At 39.0% G+C, this 25946-nt stretch overlaps 1 protein-coding gene across 1 annotated transcript in view; it reads left to right on the forward strand.

Annotated features, from left to right (window-relative positions):
• The window catches only part of cdc73 (cell division cycle 73, Paf1/RNA polymerase II complex component, homolog (S. cerevisiae)), a 333940-nt gene that overhangs the window by 232207 nt on the left and 75787 nt on the right, over window positions 1-25946 (forward strand). Inside the window, exons 11-13 of the mRNA XM_028811023.2 lie at window positions 6747-6804; window positions 21253-21288; window positions 23659-23746. Of these exons, the coding sequence (XP_028666856.1) occupies window positions 6747-6804; window positions 21253-21288; window positions 23659-23746 (182 nt within the window). The remainder of the gene's footprint in view (window positions 1-6746; window positions 6805-21252; window positions 21289-23658; window positions 23747-25946) is intronic.

Raw genomic sequence — 25946 nt, forward strand, 5'->3', positions numbered from 1 at the left:
ACCTATTTAGCTGCTACAATATAACCGTAAGCCAATATTTTTGCCTTGTTTGATTCATCCATTGATAATATTTTGCACAAGATCAATTATTAATTTCTTCCAGAGTAACAGTTATTTCTGTCCTGACCTCTTTTCTGTCTTTTATGTGTAAATTAATTGACATACGTGACTTACTGAAAGGATGTAATGCTAACTATCCATTATTGTTAGATTGTCCAGATTTAGCAGCACTTTAATTTTAAGAAGGTGCATGATGAAATTGCCAAGAAAATGCTCTAGTATTCTATTTTTTAGATGGCTTTTAGAATTCTCTTCAAACATTGTTTAGTTACCATTGAAGATACATCCTCGAATACTCCTTCTCAAATTGGATTAATATAATTGGTCTTGTCTATTATGTGTTAAATTTTAGGTACATTTTTCCTAGGCACATTGCCCCACACATAATGATATTAAACTTAGTTCATCATTGGTCTGTCAAGGTAATCATTGTGTATGTACAATGTAAATGACATTAGCATTTTCCTATAATCCTTAATGCTTGTTTTCTTGCTAATATACAGTGGGTACGGAAAGTATTCAGACCCCCTTCAATTTTTCACTCTTTGTCATATTGCAGCCATTTGCTAAAATCATTTAAATTAATTTTTTCCCTCATTAATGTACACACAGCACCCCATATTGACAGACAAAAAAAAGAATTTTTGAAATTGTTGCAGATTTATTAAAAAAGAAAAACTGAAATATCACATGGTCCTAAGTATTCAGACCCTTTGCTGTGACACTCATATATTTAACTCAGGTGCTTTCCATTTCTTCTGATCATCCTTGAGATCACCTTCATTTGAGTCCAGCTGTGTTTGATTATACTGATTGGACTTGATTAGGAAAGCCACACACCTGTCTATATAAGACCTTACAGCTCACAATGCATGTCAGAGCAAATGAGAATCACGAGGTCAAAGGAACTGCCTGAAGAGCTCAGAGACAGAATTGTGGCAAGGCACAGATCTGGCCAAGGTTACAAAAAAATTTCTGCTGCACTTAAGGTTCCCAAGAGCACAGTGGCCTCCATAATCCTTAAATGGAAGACGTTTGGGACGACCAGAACCCTTCCTAGAGCTGGCCGTCCGGCCAAGCTGAGCTACCGGGGGAAAAGAGCCTTGGTGAGAGAGGTAAAGAAGAACCCAAAGATCACTTTGGCTGAGCTCCAGAGATGCAGTCAGGAGATGGGAGAAAGTTGTAGAAAGTCAACCATCACTGCAGCCCTCCACCAGTCAGGGCTTTATGGCAGAGTGGCCTGTCGGAAGCCTGTCCTCAGTGCAAGACACATGACAGCCCGCATGGAGTTTGCTAAAAGACACCTGAAGGATTCTGAGATGGTGAGAAATAAGATTCTCTGGTCTGATGAGACCAAGATAGAACTTTTTGGCCTTAATTCTAAGCGGTATGTGTGGAGACAACCAGGCACTGCTCATCACTTGTCCAATACAGTCCCCACAGTGAAGCATGGCGGTGGCAGCATCATGCTGTGGGGGTGTTTTTCAGCTGCAGGGACAGGACGACTGGTTGCAATTGAGGGAAAGATGAATGCGGCCAAGTACAGGGATATCCTGGACAAAAACCTTCTCCAGAGTGCTAAGGATCTCAGACTGGGCCGAAGGTTTACCTTCCAACAAGACAATGACCCTAAGCACACAGCTAAAATAACGAAGAAGTGGCTTCACAACAACTCTGTGACTGTTCTTGAATGGCCCAGCCAGAGCCCTGACTTAAACCCAATTGAGCATCTTTGGAGAGACCTAAAAATGGCTGTCCACCAACGTTTACCATCCAACCTGACAGAACTGGAGAGGATCTGCAAGGAGGAATGGCAGAGGATCCCCAAATCCAGGTGTGAAAAACTTGTTGCATCTTTCCCAAGAAGACTCATGGCTGTATTAGCTCAAAAGGGTGCTTCTACTAAATACTGAGCAAAGGGTCTGAATACTTAGGACCATGTGATATTTCAGTTTTTCTTTTTTAATAAATCTGCAAAAATTTCAAAAAATTCTTTTTTTTGTCTGTCAATATAGGGTGCTGTGTGTACATTAATGAGGGAAAAAATTAATTTAAATGATTTTAGCAAATGGTTGCAATATGACAAAGAGTGAAAAATTGAAGGGGGTCTGAATACTTTCCGTACCCACTGTACTTGTGTGAGTATTATGATGAACAAGAGTAATCAGTGTTACAGGATTTCCTGAAATTCACATTATCAAATAATCTTCTCATTGCACCTGTCATTGTTGTTCAAATGGAGTGTTTTTGCTGGGCTATAGACAGTTGTTGCTCACAATTTTTTCCTAATTTTGTTATCCATCCATCCATCCTCTTCTGCTTATCCGAGGTCGGGTCGTTGGGGCAGCAGCTTGAGCAGAGATGCCCAGACTTCCCTCTCCCCGGCCACTTCTTCTAGCTCTTCCGGGGGAATCCCAAGGCGTTCCCAGGCCAGCCGAGAGACAGAGACCCTCCAGCGTGTCCTGGGTCTTCCCTGGGGCCTCCTCCCGGTTAGACGTGCCCAGAACACCTCACCAGGGAGGCGTCCAGGAGGCATCCTGAACAGATGCCCGAGCCACCTCATCTGATTTCTCTTGATGAGGAGGAGCAGCGGCTCTACTCTGAGCCCCTCCCGGATGACTGAGCTTCTCACCCTGTCTTTAAGGGAGAACCCAGACACCCTGCGGAGGAAACTAATTTCAGCCGCTTGTATTCGCGATCTCGTTCTTTCGGTCACTACCCAAAGCTCATGACCATAGGTGAGGGTTGGAACATAGATTGACTGGTAAATTGAGAGCTTCGCCTTGCGGCTCAGCTCCTTTTTCACCACGACAGACCGATGCGGAGCCCACATTACTGCGGATGCCGCACCGATCAGCCTGTCGATCTCACGCTCCATTCTTCCCTCACTCGTGAACAAGATCCCGAGATACTTGAACTCCTCCACTTGGGGCAGGATCTCGCTACCAACCCTGAGAGGGCACTCCACCCTTTTCCAGCTGAGGACCATGGTCTCAGATTTGGAGGTGTTGATTCCCATCCCAGCCGCTTCACACTCGGCTGCGAACCGATCCAGAGAGAGCTGAAGATCACGGCCTGATGAAGCAAACAGGACAACATCATCTGCAAAAAGCAGTGACCCAATCCTGAGTCCACCAAATCGGACCCCCTCAATGCCCTGGCTGCGCCTAGAAATTCTGTCCATAAAATTTATGAACAGAATCGGTGACAAAGGGCAGCCCTGGCGGAGTCCAACTCTCACTGGAAACGAGTTCGACTTACTGCCGGCAATGTGGACAAAGCTCTGGCACCGATCATACAGGGACCGAACAGCCCTTATCAGGGGGTCCAGTACCCCATACTCTCGGAGTACCCCCCACAGGATTCCCCGAGGGACACGGTCAAATGCCTTTTCCAAGTCCACAAAACACATGTTGACTGGTTGGGCAAACTCCCATGCACCCTCCAGGACCCTGCTAAGGGTGTAGAGCTGGTCCACTGTTCCGCGACCAGGACAAAAACCACACTGTTCCTCCTGAATCCAAGGCTTGACTGTCCGATGGACCCTCCTCTTCAGGACCCCCGAATAGACTTTTCCAGGGAGGCTGAGGAGTGTGATCCCTCTGTAGTTGGTACACATCCTCCGGTCCCCTTTCTTAAAGAGGGGGACCACCACCCCGGTCTGCCAATCCAGAAGCACTGTCCCTGATGTCCATGCAATGTTGCAGAGGCGTGTCAACCAAGACGGTCCTACAACATCCAGAGCCTTGAGGAACTCTGGGCGTATGTCATCTACCCCTGGGGCCCTGCCGCCAAGGAGTTTTTTGACTATCTTGGTGACCTCAGTCCCAGAGATGGGGGAGCTCACCTCTGAGTCCCCAGGCTCTGCTTCCTCATCGGAAGGCATGTTAGTGGGATTGAGGAGGTCTTCGAAGTACTCTCCCCACCGACCCACAATGTCCTGAGTCGAGGTCAGCAGCGCACCATCCCCACCATATACAGTGTTGACACTACACTGCTTCCCCTTCCTGAGACGCCGGATGGTGGACCAGAATCTCCTCAAAGCCGCCCGAAAGTCGTTCTCCATGGCCTCCCCAAACTCCTCCCACGCCCAAGTTTTTGCCTCAGCAACCACCAAAGCTGCATTCTGCTTGGCCTGCCGGTACCTATCAGCTGCCTCCAGAGTCCCACAGGACAAAAGGGTCCTGTAGGACTCCTTCTTCAGCTTGACTGCATCCCTCACCACCGGTGTCCACCAACGGGTTCGGGGATTGCTGCCACGACAGGCACTGACCACCGACCGCAGCTCTGGTCAGCCACCTCAACAATAGAGGCACGGAACATGGCCCATTTGGACTCAATGTCCCCCACCTCCTTCGGGATGTGGTCGAAGTTCTGCCGGTGGTGGGAGTTGAAGCTACTTCTGACAGGAGGCTCTGCCAGACGTTCCCAGCAGACCCTCACAACACGTTTGGGCCTACCAGGCCTGACCGGCATCCTCACCCACCATTGAAGCCAACTCACCACCAGGTGGCGATCAGTTGACAGCTCCGCCCCTCTCTTCACCCGAGTGTCCAAGATATGTGACCACAAGTCCGATGACACGACCACAAAGTCGATCATCAAACTGAGGCCTAGGGTGTCCTGGTGCCAAGTGCACATATGAGCACCCCTATGCTTGAACATGGTGTTTGTTATGGACAATCCATGACGAGCACAGAAGTCCAATAACAAAACACCACTCGGGTTCAGATCGGGTGGGCCATTCCTCCCAATCACGCCCTTCCAGGTCTCACTGTCATTGCCCACGTAGGCATTGAAGTCTCCCAGCAGAACAAGGGAGTCCCCAGAAGGTATGCCCTCTAGCACCCCCTCCAGGGACTCCAAAAAGGGTGGGTATTCCAAATTGCTGTTCAGCGCATACGATCAAACAACAGCTAGGACCCATCCCCCCACCCGAAGGCGGAGGGAGGCTGCCCTCTCGTCCACTGGGGTAAACCCCAATGAACAGGCTCCAAGTCTGGGGGCAATAAGTATACCCACACCCGCTTGGCGCCTCTCACCGGGGGCAACTCCAGAGTGGTAGAGAGTCCAGCCCCTCTCAAGGAGATTGGTTCCACAGTCCAAGCTATGCGTCGAGGTGAGCCCGACTATATCTAGCCGGAACCTCTCGTCAATTTTGTTATTTAAATGTTTTTCTTTTTAAATTTTGTTTTGGTCTTATATAGTTTCATGCAGCGTTTTTAGTTTATATGAAGCATTACTTATTGCCCCTCTCTTCCTCATAATCGTATACACTAAAAATAGATTATTATAAATTTTATATAAAAAGCTTCTCTTCCCCCCCCCCCCTTTCTGTTGTATCTGGTTTTGGAGTTCTAAATTGTAGATCTAGTAGTATTCTATTTTGGTTTGACTCCTAAGCAAACATTTTTTAAACCTCTTAATGTGATTTGAAAAATGTTTTATATAAATAAATATGACTTGACGTGAAGGTTTTCTGTGTTTTCTTTTTGAAATAACCAAACTATCAACTAAATCATATGAACTATAACATATCAAACAAAACATCAGTCCACGTTTAAAAACTCTGATGAGAAAGGTGAAGCTGTAAAATGGGCTGTTTCTGGCTTTAAAAAACAAACTACTTATTTTAGTCAAATAATTGGAACCAAAAATAAAGCTACTGAATGTAGTTATACAATTGCTTTGCGTGAAGATTAATAGCTCTGATTAATAATAAAGAATAATTAATCATATTAGAATTCTTTATTCAAACTATTTTTGTATTGAAAAAACTTGTAATTTATCATTTGTAATTTGACAAAACATTCTTTTCACATATGATCCTATGTATTTTAAAATATTGAATGACCAATAATATAAGATCCGGTTATAATGAGAGCATGTGGAATAACATTGTAAAATATTCGGCATGACACTGCTGAAAGGTTGCCAACCCCTGATCTAGATGATTGTAAGGTTTTGGCAAGCCAAGGTAGCAACCTCCCACACCATGTAGGCACAGGAAAATTGATCCGTCAAATGAGAGAATGGTACATTGCATAAAGAATTTGCCTGAATGAAACTGATCATAAAATATTACATTGTTCCTTCTCATTGTAGTAGTTAGCTGTGTTTGATCCTTGGTTGACATTGAAAGTTGTTGTTGTCCTCATTGGCTGCCACCCACACATCCAAAAGACATTATTAGTTTAGTTGTTGTTTCTAGCTGGGCGTTCCCTAGTATGTATTCTTGTTTCCATTCAACCTGTTTATGTGCTTATGGGCTCAGCTTCTGTGTAGTATGACTTGAACAAACATACATGCAAATGGAATTCACATTCAACTTTGACTGTTTCTTACCTCTGTGCTTCAAACAGACCTAGAAGTAATGGCATTTGTAAGATGAGACCTAAATATCTTGTAGTACGCTAGTTGATGACTTTACCTAGTGGAAGATTCAGAGTGTAGCTATATTTTACACTTTATGCACATGCACACAGAGCTCTTTCAGTTCCTCTTTCATCTCTTTGCTGTCATGTGAAAAACAAACTAAAACAAAAGAAATACTGCAGTCTGTTTTGGCAAGTCTGAATTGCTGTCTGGGTTGCTTACTCTGAAGTTGTATTTAATGTGCAAAAGAAAAAATAAGTAACGAGTTTTATGTTTTGCAACTGACCTTTTTGTACATTTTTTCATTTTAGGAAGGAGCATCAGCAAGAAAACCCCAAGCTCCTGCAGTTCAGCCTGTTCCTAGACCAGGTACATGATGAATAATTTGATTTACTAAGGTTTGTGTGTGTGTATGTATATGTTTGTATGCATGGCATGTATTTATGTGTATTTTATTGTATGCAAAAAGTAAGTGTCATGGGCTCCGCACTACTTCAAAGATTACTTTGAGTGCTGCACACTTACTCTTGAAAACTTAAGAGAAGCTTAGGAACGGCAGGTCAAGTTTCAGCAGTTAGGATAGCAGAGATGACAAAGTAGAAATGGTACAGGTACTTCACAAGAGAAACCACACTCTCCAGTAAGTGGGGGACTTGTTGTGTTGTCAGATTTGTCTGGTTCTGCAGTCTCTTTGCTCTTGTATGGCCTTGTCTCCTGCTGAATTTTGAAAGAAAAAGTCTGCAAAGACAAGTGTTCCTCTTGAGCACAATAGAAAGGTAGTTTGTGACTGAGGAAGACGTATTTTATATTTTTCACAAGAAGTTATAATCTCGATACTGTAAAATTTTGGCTCTTTTAAGTGTTTATGCTTACAGTATAGAATATTAAATGACACTTATTAAGACTGCCAACTCTACTCATACCCATTTCACCACCAGCTTTGCCTAACAGTGCCCCAGCCCCTCTCTTCCTCCCTCACGCCCTATTAAGTCAACTTGTATTAACAACATCTTCTAGCTGTCAGCATTATCAAAGTTTTTCTTTTATTATTTGGTTTTTGGTTAAACTTTATGTATTGAGAAAAACTATGAATTTAAGTTTATTTTGTTGTTTCATTTTGAACACTGACATTGAGTTAAAGTGACACAAACAATGGATATTCATTTTTGTATTCATTTGATAGTACCATTTTAGATTGCTTCATTTTATAGTTTGTAATATTTTTTTGCTTTATCATTTGTCCAACGTTTGTTAGTAATACACATAATTGCATCATTGAAGTGTACACTGTAATTTGTTATTCATTGGTAACTGTTCATAAGTCTAGTAGTTAGTCATTAATATTCAGTCATTGCATGAGCTTAACAGAAATTTGTGGCTGACTGTTAACCTTTTTCAGAAAATCAATAGATCAAACTTGTAATCTTAAATGTTTCTACATTATTATATGTAATCACTCTCTTGGTTTTCATTAGATCCTAAATTTGAACATCTGTAATTTAGCTTCACCCATACTATGCATTACTATTCTAGAAAGCAGAACAGTTTTTTGTAATAATTGACATGAAAGCATGTAAATCATACGGTTCTCAGCTACAATGAACCAGCTCTTCTTTTGTTATGAAGGAAAACATATTGCAAGGCCATTAACCTGTGGTACTCTGAGAAGAAATGAAGTGGTGATTTCCTTTAAAGGAATTATTCACCAGTTCCCTTTTATGCTGGCATATATCCAGGTGATTTGTAATTTGATTTGGAAAATCTCTCCTATTCCTGTTGATTCCGTACAGTACTAAACAGAATCAAACCGAGGACCACCTTGAGAGGAAAAAGCCCCAGTAGCAATGATTGGTACAGTAAACTGCTTCCTGTCTCAGAAAGCCGCAGACTAGTCAAAATTGATTAATAGCCGTATCTGGCTCCTTTGGTTTTCTGGGTTTCAAATTTCCAAGAATCTGCAATTAAAAGCCACAAAAACACATTCACACTAATACTGGACATCACAGTTCCAGAGGGTCACAAGTTTACATACACATTGTTAACTGTGCCTTTAAACAGTGTGGAAAATTCCAGAAAGTGATGTGAAACCTTTAGGCAATTTGACAATTAGCTTTCTGACAGCTCAATAGCCTTATTGGAGTGAACATGTAGATGTATGTTAAGGCCTTCATCAAACTTGTGGCCTCATAGCTTGACATAATGGTAAAACCAAAAGAAATCAGCCAAGACCTCCAAAAAAATTATGGAGCTCCACAAATGTGGTTCATCCTTGGGAACAATTTTCAAACGGCTGAAGGTTCCACGTTCATCTGCACAATCAATAATACTCAAGTTTAAACGCCATAGGAGCACACAGCCATCATACCCGCCCAGGAAGGAGACGCATTCTGTCTTCTAGAGAAGAATGCAGTTTGGCACGAAAACTGCAAATCAGTTTCAGAACAACCGCAAAGGACCTTGTGAAGATGCTGGAGGAAACGGACAAGTATCTATATCCACAGTAAAATGAGTCCTACATCGACATAATCTGAAAGTTTGCCAAGTAAGGAAGAAGCCACTACTCCAAAGCTGGCAACAAAAAAGCCAGTCTGCAGTGGCGCATGAGGACAAAGATCTTACCTTCTAGAGAAATGCCCTTTGGGGTGATGAATCCAAGATTGAACTGTTTGGCCATAATGGCCATCGTTTAGAAGTAAAAGGGGTGAGGCTTACAAGAGAAAGAATGCTATCCCATCTGTCATGTATAGGGATGGGAGCATCATGTTGTTTGGGTGTTTTGCTGCAGGAGGGACTGATGCAATTCACAAAATAGATGGCATCATGAGAAAGGAAAATTATGTAGATATACTGTAGCAACATCTCAAGAGCTCAGCCAGGAAGTTGAAGTTCAGTTGCAAATGGGTGTTCAAAATGGACAATGACTCCAAGCATACCTCCAGAGTTGTGGCACAATGGCTTAAGAACATCAAGTTTAAGGTATTGGAGTAGCCATCACAAAGCGCTGACCTCAATCCAAATTGAAAATTTGTGCGCAGAACTGAAAATAAAGTGTCTGTGAGCAAGGAGGCCTACGAACCTGTCCCAGATACACCAGTCCTGTCTGGAAGAATGGGCCATATTCCAGCAACTTGTGGAAGGCTACCCAAAACGTTTGGCTCAAGTTAAACAATGTCTAGAAAGGCTTATATAGTGAGAACAACTAAACAGGTTAACAGGAAAGACTTTCAAAAGTGAAACCAGACATTCCATCTAGAGACCTTGTTACCAGCTGTTTAGAAAAACATTTTACCAAGAAGGCACAAGAGCTGAGAACCTAGCTAGCCACACCCTGTAAGGATGCACTCAGACATTTAGACTACTCTAACAAATGGCAGCTATATCACAATATCTCTACCAGTACATGAAGACTTTTATTCCGGTTTCAGCTCTTGCGACTTCGTACACGTCTGCCAATTTGAAATACATGAGCCGTCGCACCATAATTTCTTGCAGTGGGTTACTCTAATAGTTTAAGGTAAAATGAAGAATAGAGAACGGACCAAAGCTAATTTTGTGGCAGTTGTCCCCAAAAGGTAGAGTCTCAGTATGAAATAAACAGAGAAAAAAAGACATGAGGAGGAACACATATTTGAAATGGACACTCTCCAGTTTGGTACAAGTTTGTATAAGAAGAAAATATCAACCTTCTTGCTCAACAAGTATTAAAGCATACTGCGTTTTTTTTTTGTTTATTTTGAGAAGCCCAGACATTCTAAGAAGCGTTGATGATATTAAGACAAATCAAAGGATGTATGGGGGATTAAGGAAGAAGGAAACAAAAGTAGTGGACATATGACAGCTTCTAAGCTCTGCCCAACTGAAAACCAAGAGCACACAAGCAGGGCTATCACCAAACCACATAACAAACATTTTAAAACTTAATTCAAAATATCCCTTTATGCCTTCCTAGAATCGCACAAAAATCACTACCTAAATAAAGTGTACACTGACACTGAAGCAAGTGCAGTGTGTTCCCTCCTTCAGATTCCCTTTAATCCCAAAAATATGCACATTATTTTGTTTCTTTGTTTTAATTTGGTCAGTTTTGTAGTTAAGAATGTAACATAGCCCTCTAGAGACTGAATCTTATGGTCTTTCTGTCTCAGGGGTTTTGTTACTAGCCTACTAGTGTCTTGTGAAAGTTATGTCTTCTCATCCTGGAATGAGGCCACTTCCCTTTTAAAACTTTGTTGTATTGAGTCCTGCAATAAAGAAAGCTGTTCAGACTCTAAAGAATTTGTTTTCTAAAAATGCATCATTCTCTCCTGCACCAACCTCTATAAATGTGGGCTTTGTGTGACTGAAGGATTCATGGTTGCACATTCAGAAACAAGACCTCTTTGAACTATGACCAAGTATATAATAATCAATGGTAAAAATTATATGGTTTTAGGGGTTTAATTACAGCTGGAGATGAAAGAGACTGACAGGGCTGAAGATGCATCAGATCACATATTTACTTGCATCTGCTTGAAGCTATAAAATGGTCCAGGCAGACATTCTTTCAGTTTACCTCAAGATGCTCATGTAAGCTTTGTATGTGCGCTAGACCATCAATTATATTGTCTGTTAGACTTTTTTTCTCTGAATTTACTATCTTACTCTTCTTTATTTATTTATCTGGTTTAGTACAGTACTATATACTGTATACCCTGCCGTTCTTTCTTAAACTCTGTGATGTGACTTGAGCATGGGAAAGGCGCTATATAAATAAAATGTATTATTATACAGCTGAAAGCCTTGTTGAATAGTTAGCTGCTGCTGCTGCTATGTTGACATTAGGATAAAGTCGTTGGGTGTATTTATGATAACGGCCAAAACATTGTGCCTTCAAATTCACCTAGACCTATGAACTGAACCTCAGTAGTATGTGTGGGTGAATGCTAATGAATGTCACTATATTAATAAAAAAAAAAAAAAAGTGGCCAGGTGGTTCTTCATAATACTGATCATCGTAATGTGTACTTTTTTTAAATTAATGGCAGCAGTTATGTAAAAATATATGCAATATAAAGATGCCAAAAGTTATCTGTGACATAAATATGTTAGTGGACAGTCAACATTGATTTAGTTTTACTAATGCTATAGTTTTATGAAGAAACAAATCATTTCTTTGTAGTGGAGCTCATGATGTTGTTCACTTTCACTTTAACTAATAATCATTTCATAAGGTACACCATGAAAGTCTAAGCATCACACTGAAAGAGGTGGGGATTCATGGAGTAGTATGTAGATGATTAAATAATTGGCTTAAGCACATAAAATAGGATGTGGTTTCATTATCTTCTTCTGAACTTAAAATAGAAATAGAAAAAACACAGCTTGAGTGGTTAGCCTTTTTAATTATTTTTAAAGAATTAAATTAATGTCAAACTTAACAGAGTATGTTTAGAAATACCCTGTCATTTGCAAATCTTTCAATTGGATCTATAGCAAAAATTGTAACCTAATAATCACCAACTCACTTAATACAAGGCAGAGGAGATGCGTTGGATGATGTGCCAGTCCATCATGAGGCCCACACATGCAAGCACTCATAAATTCACACATTTACAACAGTTGATCAACCAGACATGCATGTCTTGGGGAATGTAAGAGGAAAACCCATGCAAATATGGGGGGGAATGTGCAATGTCCACATGGATGGCAAGGTTCCAAACTAGGGTACATGTGTCAATTGTGCCACCCTTTTGCAGAATGCAGCTTGAAGTAGACATGTTGCAAGTGTACAGCAGTTTATTATAAAAAAAAAAGTTTCATCTTAAGAGTGAAAAGTTATTTAAAGGAAGCGTGTTTTGCTAAAATATATATTTTCAAGATTAACCTTAGACTTGTCACTGTAATAATTAGTGTAGGAAAGTAATTATTAAGGTGATAAGTCATTAGAGGGTCATCTCAAGGTGAAAACTACTATTTTCTATGCAAGTTCATTTATGGAGTAGTTTTTTTGCCTTGTTCTATTTATTGCCAAAAAAGTATCATCAGTAGACAAATTCCAGACCAGAAGTACTAAATTAATTCCAAATGCATAGGGTATTTGCATTTACGATTGTTTGCAACCATTTTGGGTTGCAACAATCTAGTGGATTGTTTGGGAACATGTGTTAAGGACAACTTACAAAATTGACCATTATAAGTGAAAAGTTCAGAAAAAGAAATAAACCAGTTATGATTCCTAGGTTACCAAATCTAATAAGTAATATCAGTTGCATAGTAATTCACCAAGCAAAAGAATTTTCATATTGCTCCTTAAACATCACCAGACTCTGTTCATTAGCAGACCTGAGTGTTGAGAAGGAGCACAGAACCTCAGAAGTGTCTCCGTATGTATAGGTGCTAACCCACTGACTACTCTGTTGGCAATCATGTAGGATTTGAACTTGATATGTGCCACTACAGGCCAATGTAGTGATCTGAAAAGAGAAGTAATATTTGCCCGTCTTGGCTGGTTAAACACCAGTCATGATGCTGCATTTTGAATCATCTGCAGTGTCTTGGTGACACATGCCGATGTCCCTGCCAGCAGAGAGTTGCAGCAGTCCAAATGTGACAAAGCCTAAGCCTGGACCAGGAGTTGTGCTGTTTACTCTGCCAGATATAGTTTGATCTTGCACATATTGTATAGAGTGAATCTTCAAGACCAGGAGACCATAATAGCATGATCCATGAAGGCCCACTGGTGATCAATCACCACCCCAAGGTTGCATTAGTGATAATGAACCAAGGTAAATAGAGATGGGGTGCGGAATAGACAGATGAGGGATAACAAGAAGGTCCTTTTTTTCCAGATTTAGGAGGTTGTGGTGTTATTTCATCCAGGCTGTAATATCAAAGAAACATGCAGATATTCTAACCGATACAGTGTGTTCCTCTGAATGAAATTACAGGTACATCTGCATATCATTAGCATAGCACTGGTAAGAAGAGATGTGTCTGGATAATAGGGCCTAGTGTTGAGGTAGGATTCAATCCACCTGAGGGTAGTCACAGTGATGCCAGGGTAAGACAGGATGGAAAAGAGGATCTGGCAATTGACCATATTAAAGGCAGAGGAGAGATCTAGCAGGATGAGAATAGAAGACATGTTGGTTGCTACAGTCTGCTGTTTGTCTAATTTATTTGAGATGGGTCGAGAGTGGGCTTCTTGAGGAGTTTTTAGGGCTTGTTTGAACAAAGTAGGATAAGTGCATGTGTTACTGAGGTGTTCCATGACGTGTAATCGCACATATGATTGAGGTAGAGAGAGCCTGGAGCAGATGTGAGGTGATGAGTTCAAGTAGACAGGTAGTGAGATGACTAAACAGGTGGTTGGAAGTGTCAGTGGTGGAGAAAGGAGAGCAAGCTTTCAGATTTGGGGGGTAATGAGGACTGACTGCGGATGACAACTACCTTTAAACAGTCAAGGAGGTTTAGGATGGAGGGTTAAGGACAGAGGTGAAAGCCAAGAACAAGCTACAAGTATCAGAAGTGTTGGTAATCCTGTTTTAAAAGAAACATACCCTTAGTGTTGGTAGTAGCAGAAGAGAAGGATGACAGAAGAGATTGATGCCTATCTAGGTTGGCCTCGGCCTTTAACTTCCTCCATTTCCTGGCTTAATCTGTTTTCTTTAACCTCTGCTAAGTTCTGCCTGTAGACTGCATAGTGCCTCAGAATCCATGGATAGGAGGGTATTTTGCGAACAGGGCCTAGTGGAGGGACAAAGTGATAGGGTGTTAGGATGAGGGAAAGTAGAGGAGACAAGACTAGGGAACAGAAACTGATGGGAGAGAGTGAGTGGAGGTGATGGTGGAAGGACTTTGTGGGAGGAATGACTTAAAAAAAAAAAAAAGGGAATGAGCAGGGAAAGCTGAATGAAGAAATGGTTGGATGTATGTAGTTAACTGACAGTTGCATTAGTGTGTTTGCAGTTTAGTGAGAAGTTTACCAGTTTTTGAGTTGGTGTAATGTTTAACCGTGTCAGGCTGAAAAAGAAAAGAAAACAAAGGAAGCCTGTAGAAGAAGCACTGTCCAGATAGATGTTCAGGTCCCTGAGTGTTAAAAGTGGAGTGCCATAGTCTAGAATAGAGAAGGTGTAGCACATCCATCTTATCCAGGAAGATCTTTAACATGCCTGGAGAACATTAAAGAACAACAATTTTAATGTTAATGTGGTGTAATGTGATAGCATGGCACTCAGAAGTGGTGTAGTTGCATACAGTACCCAGTGGTGTGAATCTCCAGTTCTTGGAGACTATTATACCTGTCTCCAAAAACCTCTTCAAGTAGGACGACAGGTATCAGAGATGTAGAGTCCAGACGAAAAGGCTGTAGACAGATGCACGTCTTAGTCATTGCCACAACTTGGAGACCATTTTGGGTTGCAAATGCTGGAATGAAGTCTGCTTTGTTCAATGCAGACTTACCGTTCCAAAGGCTGAAGAAGGGAGTGTCTCAAGGGAAGACTTGTTTAAGTGATCAAGTATTCTCTGGATTACACTCGTATCCTGTTAGTGGGATGAAAGAGACATGTAGTGATAATCATAGGAATGTACTGAAAAAAACATGGTAGGAAGAGGAGAGCGAAGAAATAGTGTTCCTGGTTAAAGAAATCTATCCACCGCCTTGATCGGTGTCCTTGCTCAAGTGGACTTGAGTAGGTAGATTGGCCGTCCACAAGGAGGGCTGATGCTTTTTGACAGCACTGAATATCTCTTAGGTATAGAGCAGCTGATTGAACACAGCTTTGAGTATCAAAGTAATTAGCAAAACAAAAGGAGAGGGCATCGTTTCCCAAAAAGACAAATTTGTCACTAAAGCAACAAAAGGTGCAGATTGATTGGTATAGTAAACTCAGAAATGTGAACTGCATACAATTTTTAAAATTACACAAGTTAATATTCAAACCATACTAAGCTGAAAGCACTTAATGCTCTCAAAACAGATGCCTGAAACCAGAATTTACTTGCTTAGTATGGTGTGATTGAAAGTGTTAAAGTTCTGTTAGAATTCTGTAGACTAAAATTCAAAGGAGCAATTATGAAAGTGTTTAAAATTATGTAATTTATCACTTAAAAAATCTTTCATATGGACATAGATACAGTGATTGAATTTAGTTAAGGTTGTAAAAGTTGGATATGTGGTAATAAATTCATTACCCATGTTAATATCCCCCAGGGACCTAGAGTACACTGGGGGGTTAGATTTGTATGAGTATTAGAGAGTACAGTCAGTATGGCCCTCCCCGTTCACACTCTGTGATATGTGATGTCCACAGAGAAAACTAGTACTGCCTGAGGGAGCTACTTGGAGGTACTGAGTGCTGGCCTTATAACCTGGAAGTACTTGTAAAGGCTTTTCTGGAAGAGTTTCCCAGTCAAGATATAAGAAGTCCCTGAATTCAGTATACAAGGGGCTTTTGAGTTGGGAGGAATTAATTGCTAATGGCTTGATAGGTGAAGGGACTAGCGGTGATGTAAGCAAGAAATAAACAGGAAGGCCAGAAGACTTGGATGTTGAAAATAACAAAGCTTATGTGTTTATTAGGTATTTACTTTGATTGTTCACCTGCTTTGTAAATAGTCTCCTCCCCCTTTTATTTTCCAGTACGACTTTCTTTTCCCTTACTATTTTTATTTTTGTTATTCTAAAACTTAATTTATTTACCTTTTAAGAGTACATTGTAAGGTGGCTCTTTAGGTAGTGCTGTAGCCTCAAACTTGTTGGAATGGCATTTGCATTTTTCCCTTTCATAGTGGGGTTGTTCCTGGTATTAGTTTTTTCTGTTCATATTTATGTAAGGGTAATTGGCAATCCTGAGCTTACCTGGAATAAGTGTATGATGCTGTGTGATTTTTGTTTGACTAACTTTCTTGTCAATGGTTGCTTCCTGTCTTGCACTTAATGCACTCCCAGCCTCCTGTAATAGATAAGGCAGGTTCAGAAAATGGTCAGAGACAGGAATAATTCCCGCCTTTTCTAGTGGCAGTTTTCAAAAGGATTCCTTTGACTTATAACTGTCCATCATAATTCTGGGATACTTTAAATAGCTTAATGGCAGGTGTGCAACTGTGGAAAAATCCACTGACCAACCAGAAACAATAAATGTTGTGTCCATAAGAGGTGCATCAGTGAGCCCCAAACCCAAGACAGTTAAACACCAGACATTTTTGGAATAAAATAAGATATTTATTCTTCCAAAGCACCCTCTGTGATTCTCTACAACAGTCAGCCCCAGTAATTATACAATTCAAACACTAAATCAATAAATCTTCCTTCTTCTGATCTCCATTGAGTATTGCCTGCTGCTTCCTGCCCTGATGACATAATATGAGCCAGCGGGCTCTCCTTCATGCCAGATGTGGGAGTTCCGGTGCCATGCCATATCCTCCGGGAAACACTTCCAGGCCATAAGAAAAATAGGGAGATCCTCCCTGACATCTCCCTCTGTTGCTACATAGGATCCCCGACAGAGCTGTATGTTGGACTCCAAATCCCAAGCACCCCGTGGGTGTCCCGACTGAGTTCCCATGTAAGGACCACTGCCACCTTGCATATGGGGGATGAAATGGCTCCTGATTCTCGGCTTCTATAAGTCTGTCTGTTAAATGACACTGGGCATGCACAAAGTTACGTCTACTTCCTGCTGGCCAATTCATTTGTCCTTCTGCACTGGCCTCCCGTCCGGGAAATGAATCCTTCATCTTCCCGGCTGGGATTCCTATTCTCCTCTTACAATGTATAAGTAAAAAGCTTGATGGATGTGTGGTTGATTTTGGCAGATAGCTTTAGTTTAATTAAACAGAAATGATTTTTCATTTTATTTTTCATATTAAGTATCACATTAAGTACTGTGGATACACATATCTAAATACATATGATGTCATGTGTTTAGTTTATCTATATGCCTTTCATTAAATTTCAATGCAGAAGCAAGGACCTCCAGATCAAGTAGTTTCTCCAACTGCTGCATACAACTGTTAAAAAGTAAAATATTTATTTGGATAAGTGGGCTTATCACTGCCAAGAAAATGATAATGCACTTTACAGATCACTACTGGGGATTGTATGAACTGCCAAATGTGACGTCAAATTTGAAAAATGTAGTTATTTATGCAGATTAGTTAAAAATATATATTTTTAAGAGAAGTGTCAATTTCATAGTGATCAGTCATAAATCACTGGTCACCACTGATCAGATAAATACAGGAAATCAGAATCTACATTAATAATGGTTGGTAATAAGACATGTATCTTTTAATTTCTTAGATTATGATGTCATAGTAAAATATCAGTTTGTAAATTGTGGTGAGATTGCCTGGGTCTACAGTCATACTAGGCAAAAGGAAGATAATGCAGAAGCTGATGCAACCTTAAAAGAAACAGTCTGAATTTTTTTCTTTTTTTCATTTTCTTTTGATGTATCAGAAATGTTATTAATATTCTGCTTACATCTGTAAGAATTTTTATTTTGTGATATTCACTTCACTCAAGAGATTTCTTTCTGTTCTTCTATAAGCTTTATAAACCTGCATGAAGCCTATTACCTTTGTTATATCCTTTTGCTTTCTCTGTCTGTATGTCTGTATATGCAAAACTTTTTCTTAGGGGGGAAAAAAAAAATATGGTGATATAGGTCTTAAAAATCTGTGACAAAACTCAGTATTAGAGTGAATAGCAGAATTTGCTCAGACCTTTCATACATTCATCTTATTATTTTCTTCAAATTCTGCCACCATTACATTTTTGCCAGGCTAATTGAATGGCTTCATTTAAGAAGTGTGGGGCACCATTTTTCTAATTCACTGTTATATCCATTGTTTCCGTCCATGTCTTTTGGAACTGTGCCTTAGAGATTGAAATGCCTGTTTTTGCCCTGCTTGAACTTTAAAATTGCACTGTTGGATAGCATGTTGGCATTATAACATACGTATCGGTGGCACAGGATCTGCATCATTAGTCAGTGAGTGTGTCAATGGAGACCTAACTCTTTTTGCCCTCTCAATCTTTCTTTTTAATAGAACATATACCAGAGACTATTTGCATGCACATAAAATGTTTCTTTTAACTGCTGTCTGTTCTTCCAGATAGAGTATTGTTGTACAATTAAAGCTCTGTAATTGGTAATCAATAGTGTTGTGATTCTTTTCAGATTTTGATCTCTCAAGTAGTATCCTTATATTTTTTAAAGTGCAACTTACAAAAAGAAATATGACTCAAAAGTTTGAGTTAGATATACACAGGAATAGCTGTTCTAGTTAAAACAGTTTATTTCGAAAGGTAAGATTTAGCATTATGTTCAGGTTTTCTTTCTCTTTCTGAAAACACAGTGAAAGCTTGTAGTAAAAAATATTCTAAAATGAATTTCTAATACTGAGGCTTTCAACCTCTCACATTTTCCCTCTAATATTCAGTGTAGAATATTTTACATTTTCTATGGTATATCATTGTCACTTAACAGCCCCTGATGCTTCACACTGGGAACAGAAATAAAGCAAAATCTTTTGCATTTGGATGAAGATTTATATGGTATTATAAAGTAATGTAAAAGAAACAATAATTTTACTGTCAGTTTATGAAAGAACAGGTATTATTTTCTCTTTAAGCAGCATAAAGACTTCCAAACTCTCTTGTTTACAAAAGCAGCTAACAGCAGGCTTTTATAAACTTAATGCACATTCCCGAACCCACCCATCTACACACACACACATAAACAAAGACAATCTTTAATAGAAGTAATTGTCCTTCACTAAATTTCCATAGATTTGAAAAGGGGTCTGTTGGCAGCATGCCTTTCTTGCAACCAGTTAGCACAGACTGGTCAATGACCTTTTTTTCTTACAGATATCTTTTTACGTGGTAGATGATACATGCTTGTCTTAACAGTACATTTCTTTCACAGTGCTTAGGAAACTAATGTATGTAGTTCTGACATTTAGACTGAGAGTAGAGGAAAGAATGGCTACTCACTAGTCTGGACAAAGAATGTCGATCAAGTTCAGTGGACTGACACTGCCTACGCCTACTTTGGCACTACAAGGGCTTCAGTATCATATTTTTCTCTGTAGTTCATGACACCACTTTGTTTTTCATTTGTAAGTTTAGTGGTATCTATGGTGTATATCCATAGGAAGTTGGTGGTTTTTTAGCTTTTAGAGCTTTTTGACAACACAGTGAATTAAATCCTTTTCACCTTACATTATTATGTTTTGTTGTAAATAAAGAATAAAAATCCTCAGTATAAATAGGTACTTTGAAAAACAAAGAAATTCGGTAATTATTACATTATTTATAATTTTTTCAAAACTTTGCAAAACTTTAAAATAACATTGCAATCATTATTTAAGAGAGAAAACAATTTTGACAGATTGAAAACACTTTTTTTGATTATTAAAATTTCTGCTACAGCATGTGCTCTTTACTTAGGTTGGTTGCTTTGCACTATGAACATATCTCCTTTGTGCTTATACTTGGGGCTTTAAATAATAATTTATTATTTTCATTATGCCTTTGAGTATAACCGTGATTCTTGTTTTACTTATTTTACTTTATTGCTATAATATAATTTGCATTAAATCTTATTTGGCTATGTTCAGCCAAGTAAAACATAATTATTAATTACAAATATAAAACATAATGACAGTAAGTATCATCATCCCCTAACAATCCCACAAACAACCACGTTTTCAGGTTATTATCAAATACATAAACATGAAACAATTAAAAATTCAGCATTGTCACAAGATTTTAAGAGGTCACTGATATTCAGTGTGATGCAACACTATCCGAAATTTCTATCTTGACCAAATCACGCATGAAAGCTCATAAATATAATCCTATTTGTAGTAACTCAATTTTCTTCAAATATTTAACTCTTTAAACTCTGCCTCTTTTTTTTTTTTTTTTTTTTTTTTTACATTTTATTGAATTTATTTAAAATCAAAAAACATTCCATACAACATTTTCAACAAAACAAGGTTCGAATCCAATCAACCCCCAACCGTGAGAAAGAGAGCTAGGCCAACAGAGTAAAACTTTAATAGTAGGAAAAAGAAATATAAATTCAATAAAAAAGGGATGCAAATCAACTTCCTCAATTTAAATGCTTATTCTAAAATGTTATTGATTAGATCCTACAAGGTTTTGAAAAAGTTTTCAAAAGTTCTTGTAAGTGAGAATTTGATTTTTTCCAATTTCAAGTAATATACTGCTCAAAAAAATTAAAGGAACACTTTTTAATCACAATATAGTGTCAAGTCAATGAAACGTCTGGGATATTGATCTGGTGAGTTAAGCAGCAGAGGTGGTTGTTAGTTGAAATTAACAACAGGTGCACTATGTATAATGTTTCTGGGTCTTCTTAATTGTTCATAGAAATTGTATGAATATATTGTATAGTTATTTACACTTGTTGTGTCCATATTTTTTAGACTTGCTTCTGGTTTTGTAGCTTTATGGTTCTTCATGTAAAATTTATTATGCTGTTTTGTTTTCTGTCTACTTGTTCCGGTTCTAATTATATTTATATAAGTGTGAATGATGTCTTGTAGGCTTACACAGTTTTGATGTATTATAATTTTTTCTATCTTCACATAGACTACCATTGTAGTCTGTAATTCCTATACACATATAGTACAAATTAGGGAGGCTTTTTGGCCTCTGGAATCTCAGCTACAAAAGCAAGCCTTAACAGTACCAAGGCAGTACCTTCAAGCTTATTATAATTTATTGTGAACAATTGCAATTTTAAAAAATAAAGTACTTCACTTTGAAAAAAAAAAATCTTTTGCTTTTGTCAACAGTTTCCCAAGCCAGACCTCCTCCTAATCAAAAGAAAGGTAAGGAATGAAGTTTTAAATTAAATCTTTGAATTGGTGGGACATGATTGTTGGGGGACATACTTTTTACTTCACAGACCGTACCACTTAATATTAGACTTTTTTATATATATGACAAACATTGTAAAGAATATAAGACAGAAATATTTTATAAATACCTCTTAGAAAATATTCTGTTGAGAAATACAAGTTTGTGTCAAAGAAACATGAGATGTTAATGCTATAGAATCAGAATCTGATGAAGATCCTCATATCAAAAAAGTGAATGCAATTAAAAGGTTTCAGTTGGTTGTGTACAATTTATATACAGTAAAAACATAGGATTTAATGATGCACCTCAAACACCTTCAAATTTCATTAGAAAAATTAGCTGTATTCAGTGTAGGTTGTCAAGTATAGAACTATTTACTATAGTACCAATAAATCATATACCTCTCTTTTGGTGACTGCTATAACAGTTAAAAGCAGAGATGTTTAGTTCATCACTATTTTTTAATTGTGATTTTGAAGAGTTCACTGAATAATTGTATCTTCACATACTCATATGATGCTTATTTCTCACAAAAAAATGCATACCGCTGACCCTTAAAGTTTAATCATTGTCTAAGTCAATAACTTCCGCTGAGACATGTGCAACACAACCCCAGAATTGAACATGTGGGCCACAGTGGCCCTGGAATTGGGCCTTTGTCATAGCAAGCAGAAATGTGACCTCATTCATTGGCTAACAGGAAATTCCCGGCAGCACCCACTGCATGACTGACATACAGTAGGTGACATGAAATCACATCACATGTCTGGTGTGAAAACAGCTGTTGCACTAGAGAGACATTACAGTAACCTCAACGGAGTGACCTTGGGTGCTGTGTTTCATGAGAAGAGCAAATACCATTTGGTTCAATGTGCTCATGCACCCCATGCATCACCTAGTCTGATGTCAGTTTGTGAGAAATAACAGATGGGGAAAATAAATGCGACCATATCTACTGTCGGAGACCTCTGTTGCACAGGCCAGCTGATAGGCTTCATCCAAAACAAAGTCTGTTGTTTGACGTTGTTTGCTCATGACAAACGTGGAAGAAACGTAGAAACAGGTGTTCACAGGAAAGTTTGTTGCTCATGCCACATGATCATGTTCATGAAACACATAAGGCAGACCTTGTGCAAACAAAACACAGTTCTGGGTGCTGTTAGGTCAGGTCTCCTTCTGCAAAGTGACTTGGGTCGCTGGGTTTCATGACGGCCATATTTCCAGTTGCTTACTGTGAAGCGCATTGCACAGACTGATTGTACAAATCATAAGTGGGGAAACGGCACCCATCTACTGAGTGTCAACAATGATATATGCAGTTCATCGCAAAAGAAATATACCCATCGACATGCCTCAAAGAAAATCAAGACAAGCAACCACCAATTGTCCTTGTCAGTAAAGAGCTCCACGCACTTGGCTCAGACAGCGAGAAACCATACCATAGACAAATGTCACCTGACAAACTAACAGATCTTCACATGCTCAGGATTGCTGCCCATATATAAGAGTTGCTTTTACATCCTTACCTTGATGTTTGTTTGATGAACACTACTTTGGAAAGTTGGATGAGCTATGTGCTCATTGTGGAGCACTATTTTTCAGGGAAAAAACTAAAGATAGTGTAGCCAAAATGGAACAGTACTGGTTCGTCTTGTGGTCATCTAAGGGAATGACTGATCAAAACACAAGATGAACGTTGGGGCGCCAACTTACAAATTTAAAGAAAAATATGGCACAATGGTGAAAGTACAAACAAAAAGACTTGTTCTCTGGCATTCTATATAACGGAAGCCTCTTAATGCTTCTTTGATCAGTTTGCTTGGGGTTTCAGGGAGCTCTGTCTCTTCAGGTTTTCAGTCAGTAAGTGATGGCTCCTTCCAGGTGGATGGGCTTACATGGTCATGAGACCAGAAAGGACGGAGTAAATTACCCTCATTGGTTATTTTCTTAGCAGTCTGGAAGCAATGGAAGATTACATAGTTAGTGGCATCACATGCTCTTGGCCCACAGTGGAGTAACATACTTGAAAAGAACCTGAAAGGAGATCCTCTGATGCGCATGTGTGACACTATATAAACCACCACACATACTCGGAGACATTAGAACTTCCTCAGGAAGTGCAAGAAGAAACTATTTACAGCACAAAGTTGCTGCCAACATCTCCTTATCTATTCCATCCTTGGGGGCCTCTATTAATAATCTCCATGCTATTGTGTGCCTTATTTGAGGACCAGAGGTCTGTTTGTTACACTAGTACTAGTATATTTTGCTGTGCCTAGTATGTAATAAGGAAAATGAAGCCCCATTTCTATTAAACAGACTTGCTTTATATTTTTTAGGCTCTCGAACTCCTATTATTATAATTCCTGCAGCTGCTACTTCATTAATAACCATGCTTAATGCCAAGGACCTTCTCCAAGACCTGAAGTAAGTCTGTAATTCATTTGCAGGCCTAATGTTGTTTTCCACATGTATTCAGTCTTAATCACTATGGTTAAATACTAAAGTGTCATATTAATCACTAAAAAAGATTCTAACAATATAATCCAGGTGTCTTTTAACAGTGTTTCTAGATCATGTTATGCTTTTCTTTGATGTGATAGAGAATTGTTTTGGAAGCCTATAAGATTCACTGTTAGTCTGCTCCACTTTATTTTCATTCAGCTAGTAACCTCTTTGTTGTCTTTTATAAGAACCAACTGAGAATTCTCTTAAGAGCCAAGTATCTTCAGTGTCTACAAAAAAAAAAAGCCTTAACTCGGCTTATTAACACTATGATCCTTGCATGCTGTACTTTTTTTGGTCCAGAGAGGAGTTTATTATAAAGGGCAAAGGAATTTTTTATATTCGTCATTATTCTAGCAAACATCACAGTGAAAATATGAAGTTATACAGAAGTTGTTTTCTACTTTTCTTTCCTCCGTGAGCCTGGTTAAAAACGTTTCTTTTTATCAATACCTCCATTTGTGGTAGAGATTTTTTAAAAGCATTTAATTCTTTCTTTCTTTCTTTCTTTCTTTCTTTCTTTCTTTCTTTCTTTCTTTCTTTCTTTCTTTCTTTCTTTCTTTCTTTCTTTCTTTCTTTCTTTCGTAATTTTAATTTCCCACATTTTTGTTAAGAGTTGGGTTTTTTGAGTTGATATTAAACGTACAGTCTCTACTGTAATGGTGGCCACTTGTGATTATTTTTTTAATATTAGTGGCACAGTGGTAGCGTTGCTGCCTCTCAGTGAGAAGATCATGAGTTCACATCCTGGGTCCTCCCTGCGTGGAGAGCGTTTTTAGTGAGAAAACTGCTATATAAATGTATAGAATTACTATTATAGTGATCCCTCCTCGATCGCGGGGGTTGCGTTCCAGAACCCCCAGTGAAAGGTGAAAATCTGCAAAGTTAAAAGCAAATGTTTATATGGTTATTTTTATATTGTCACGCTTGGGTCACAGATTTGCACAGAAACACAGGAGGTTGTAGAGACAGGAACTTTATTCAAACACTGCAAACAAACATTTGTCTAATTATTTCAAAAGATTAAACGTGCTCCATGACAAGACAGAGAAGACAGTTCCGTCTCACAATTAAAAGAATGCAAACATATCTTCCTCTAAGGAGCAGAGAATATCAGAGAGAGAGAGAAAAAAGCAAACAATCAAAAATCAATAGGTGCTGTTCGGGCTTTTAAATATGCGAAGCACCGTGCAGGAAGCATATCGCTTGACAAAGCAGCCGCATGTAAGCCCAGCAAGGAAGGGAGCAATGTGAAGGTAATCTTTCAGTGTTTTTTAGAGGAGCGTCCGTATCCTCTAGGGGTGCGAGCAGCCCCCGTGCTCACAATATATTTGAGGAGTTTTATTTAATACATAATACGTGTTCTGATTGGGTAGCTTCTCAGCCATCCGCCAATAGCGTCCCTTGTATGAAATCAACTGGGCAAACCAACTGAGGAAGCATATACCGGAAATTAAAAGACCCATTGTCTGCAGATATCCGCGAACCAGCAAAAAATCTGCGATATATATTTAGATATGCTTACATATAAAAACCGCGATAGAGTGAAGCCACGAAAGTCGAAGCCCGATATAGCGAGGGATTACTGGAATACAAATGTCTACTGGTAGGATGCTCATGCACAGTTTCATATTACATTCTGTTACATTGCATTTGTCACAGACAGGAAAAAAAAATAATAATTTTATGAAGATATAGTAATGGCCTTTGGCTTCTTTATTACAAATTAGGTATGCAATTTTATTTATTTATTTTTATTTTAGTTAGGCATGTATGCCTGCTTGGGCAGTCTGTGCAGTGTATGCATTTCATGGTGAAATGCATCAGCTGGCACCTTGTGTTTTTTACTTAATACAAAACCATGCTTCCTTGTCCACGCTTTCATTCATGTCCTATTACTAGCTCTTTTTACTCTGTAAAAAGTGAGTTTTTGAACAGCTACAGCAAGTGGTAAGATGCAGTTGGAAGAAGTTTCATTCCAACTTCCTTAAAAGTAAGTATACATGTTTTTTCATTATCATTTGCCCCACATGCTAGATTGATACTGTAGGGTAGTTATGTTTTTATTATGTTGAGGAAGCCATTTCATAGTAAAGAACTGTTTTCGTTAAGTCACAGGAAT

This window comes from Erpetoichthys calabaricus, chromosome 10 (genome assembly GCF_900747795.2).
Source record: "Erpetoichthys calabaricus chromosome 10, fErpCal1.3, whole genome shotgun sequence".
NCBI lineage: Eukaryota > Metazoa > Chordata > Cladistia > Polypteriformes > Polypteridae > Erpetoichthys > Erpetoichthys calabaricus.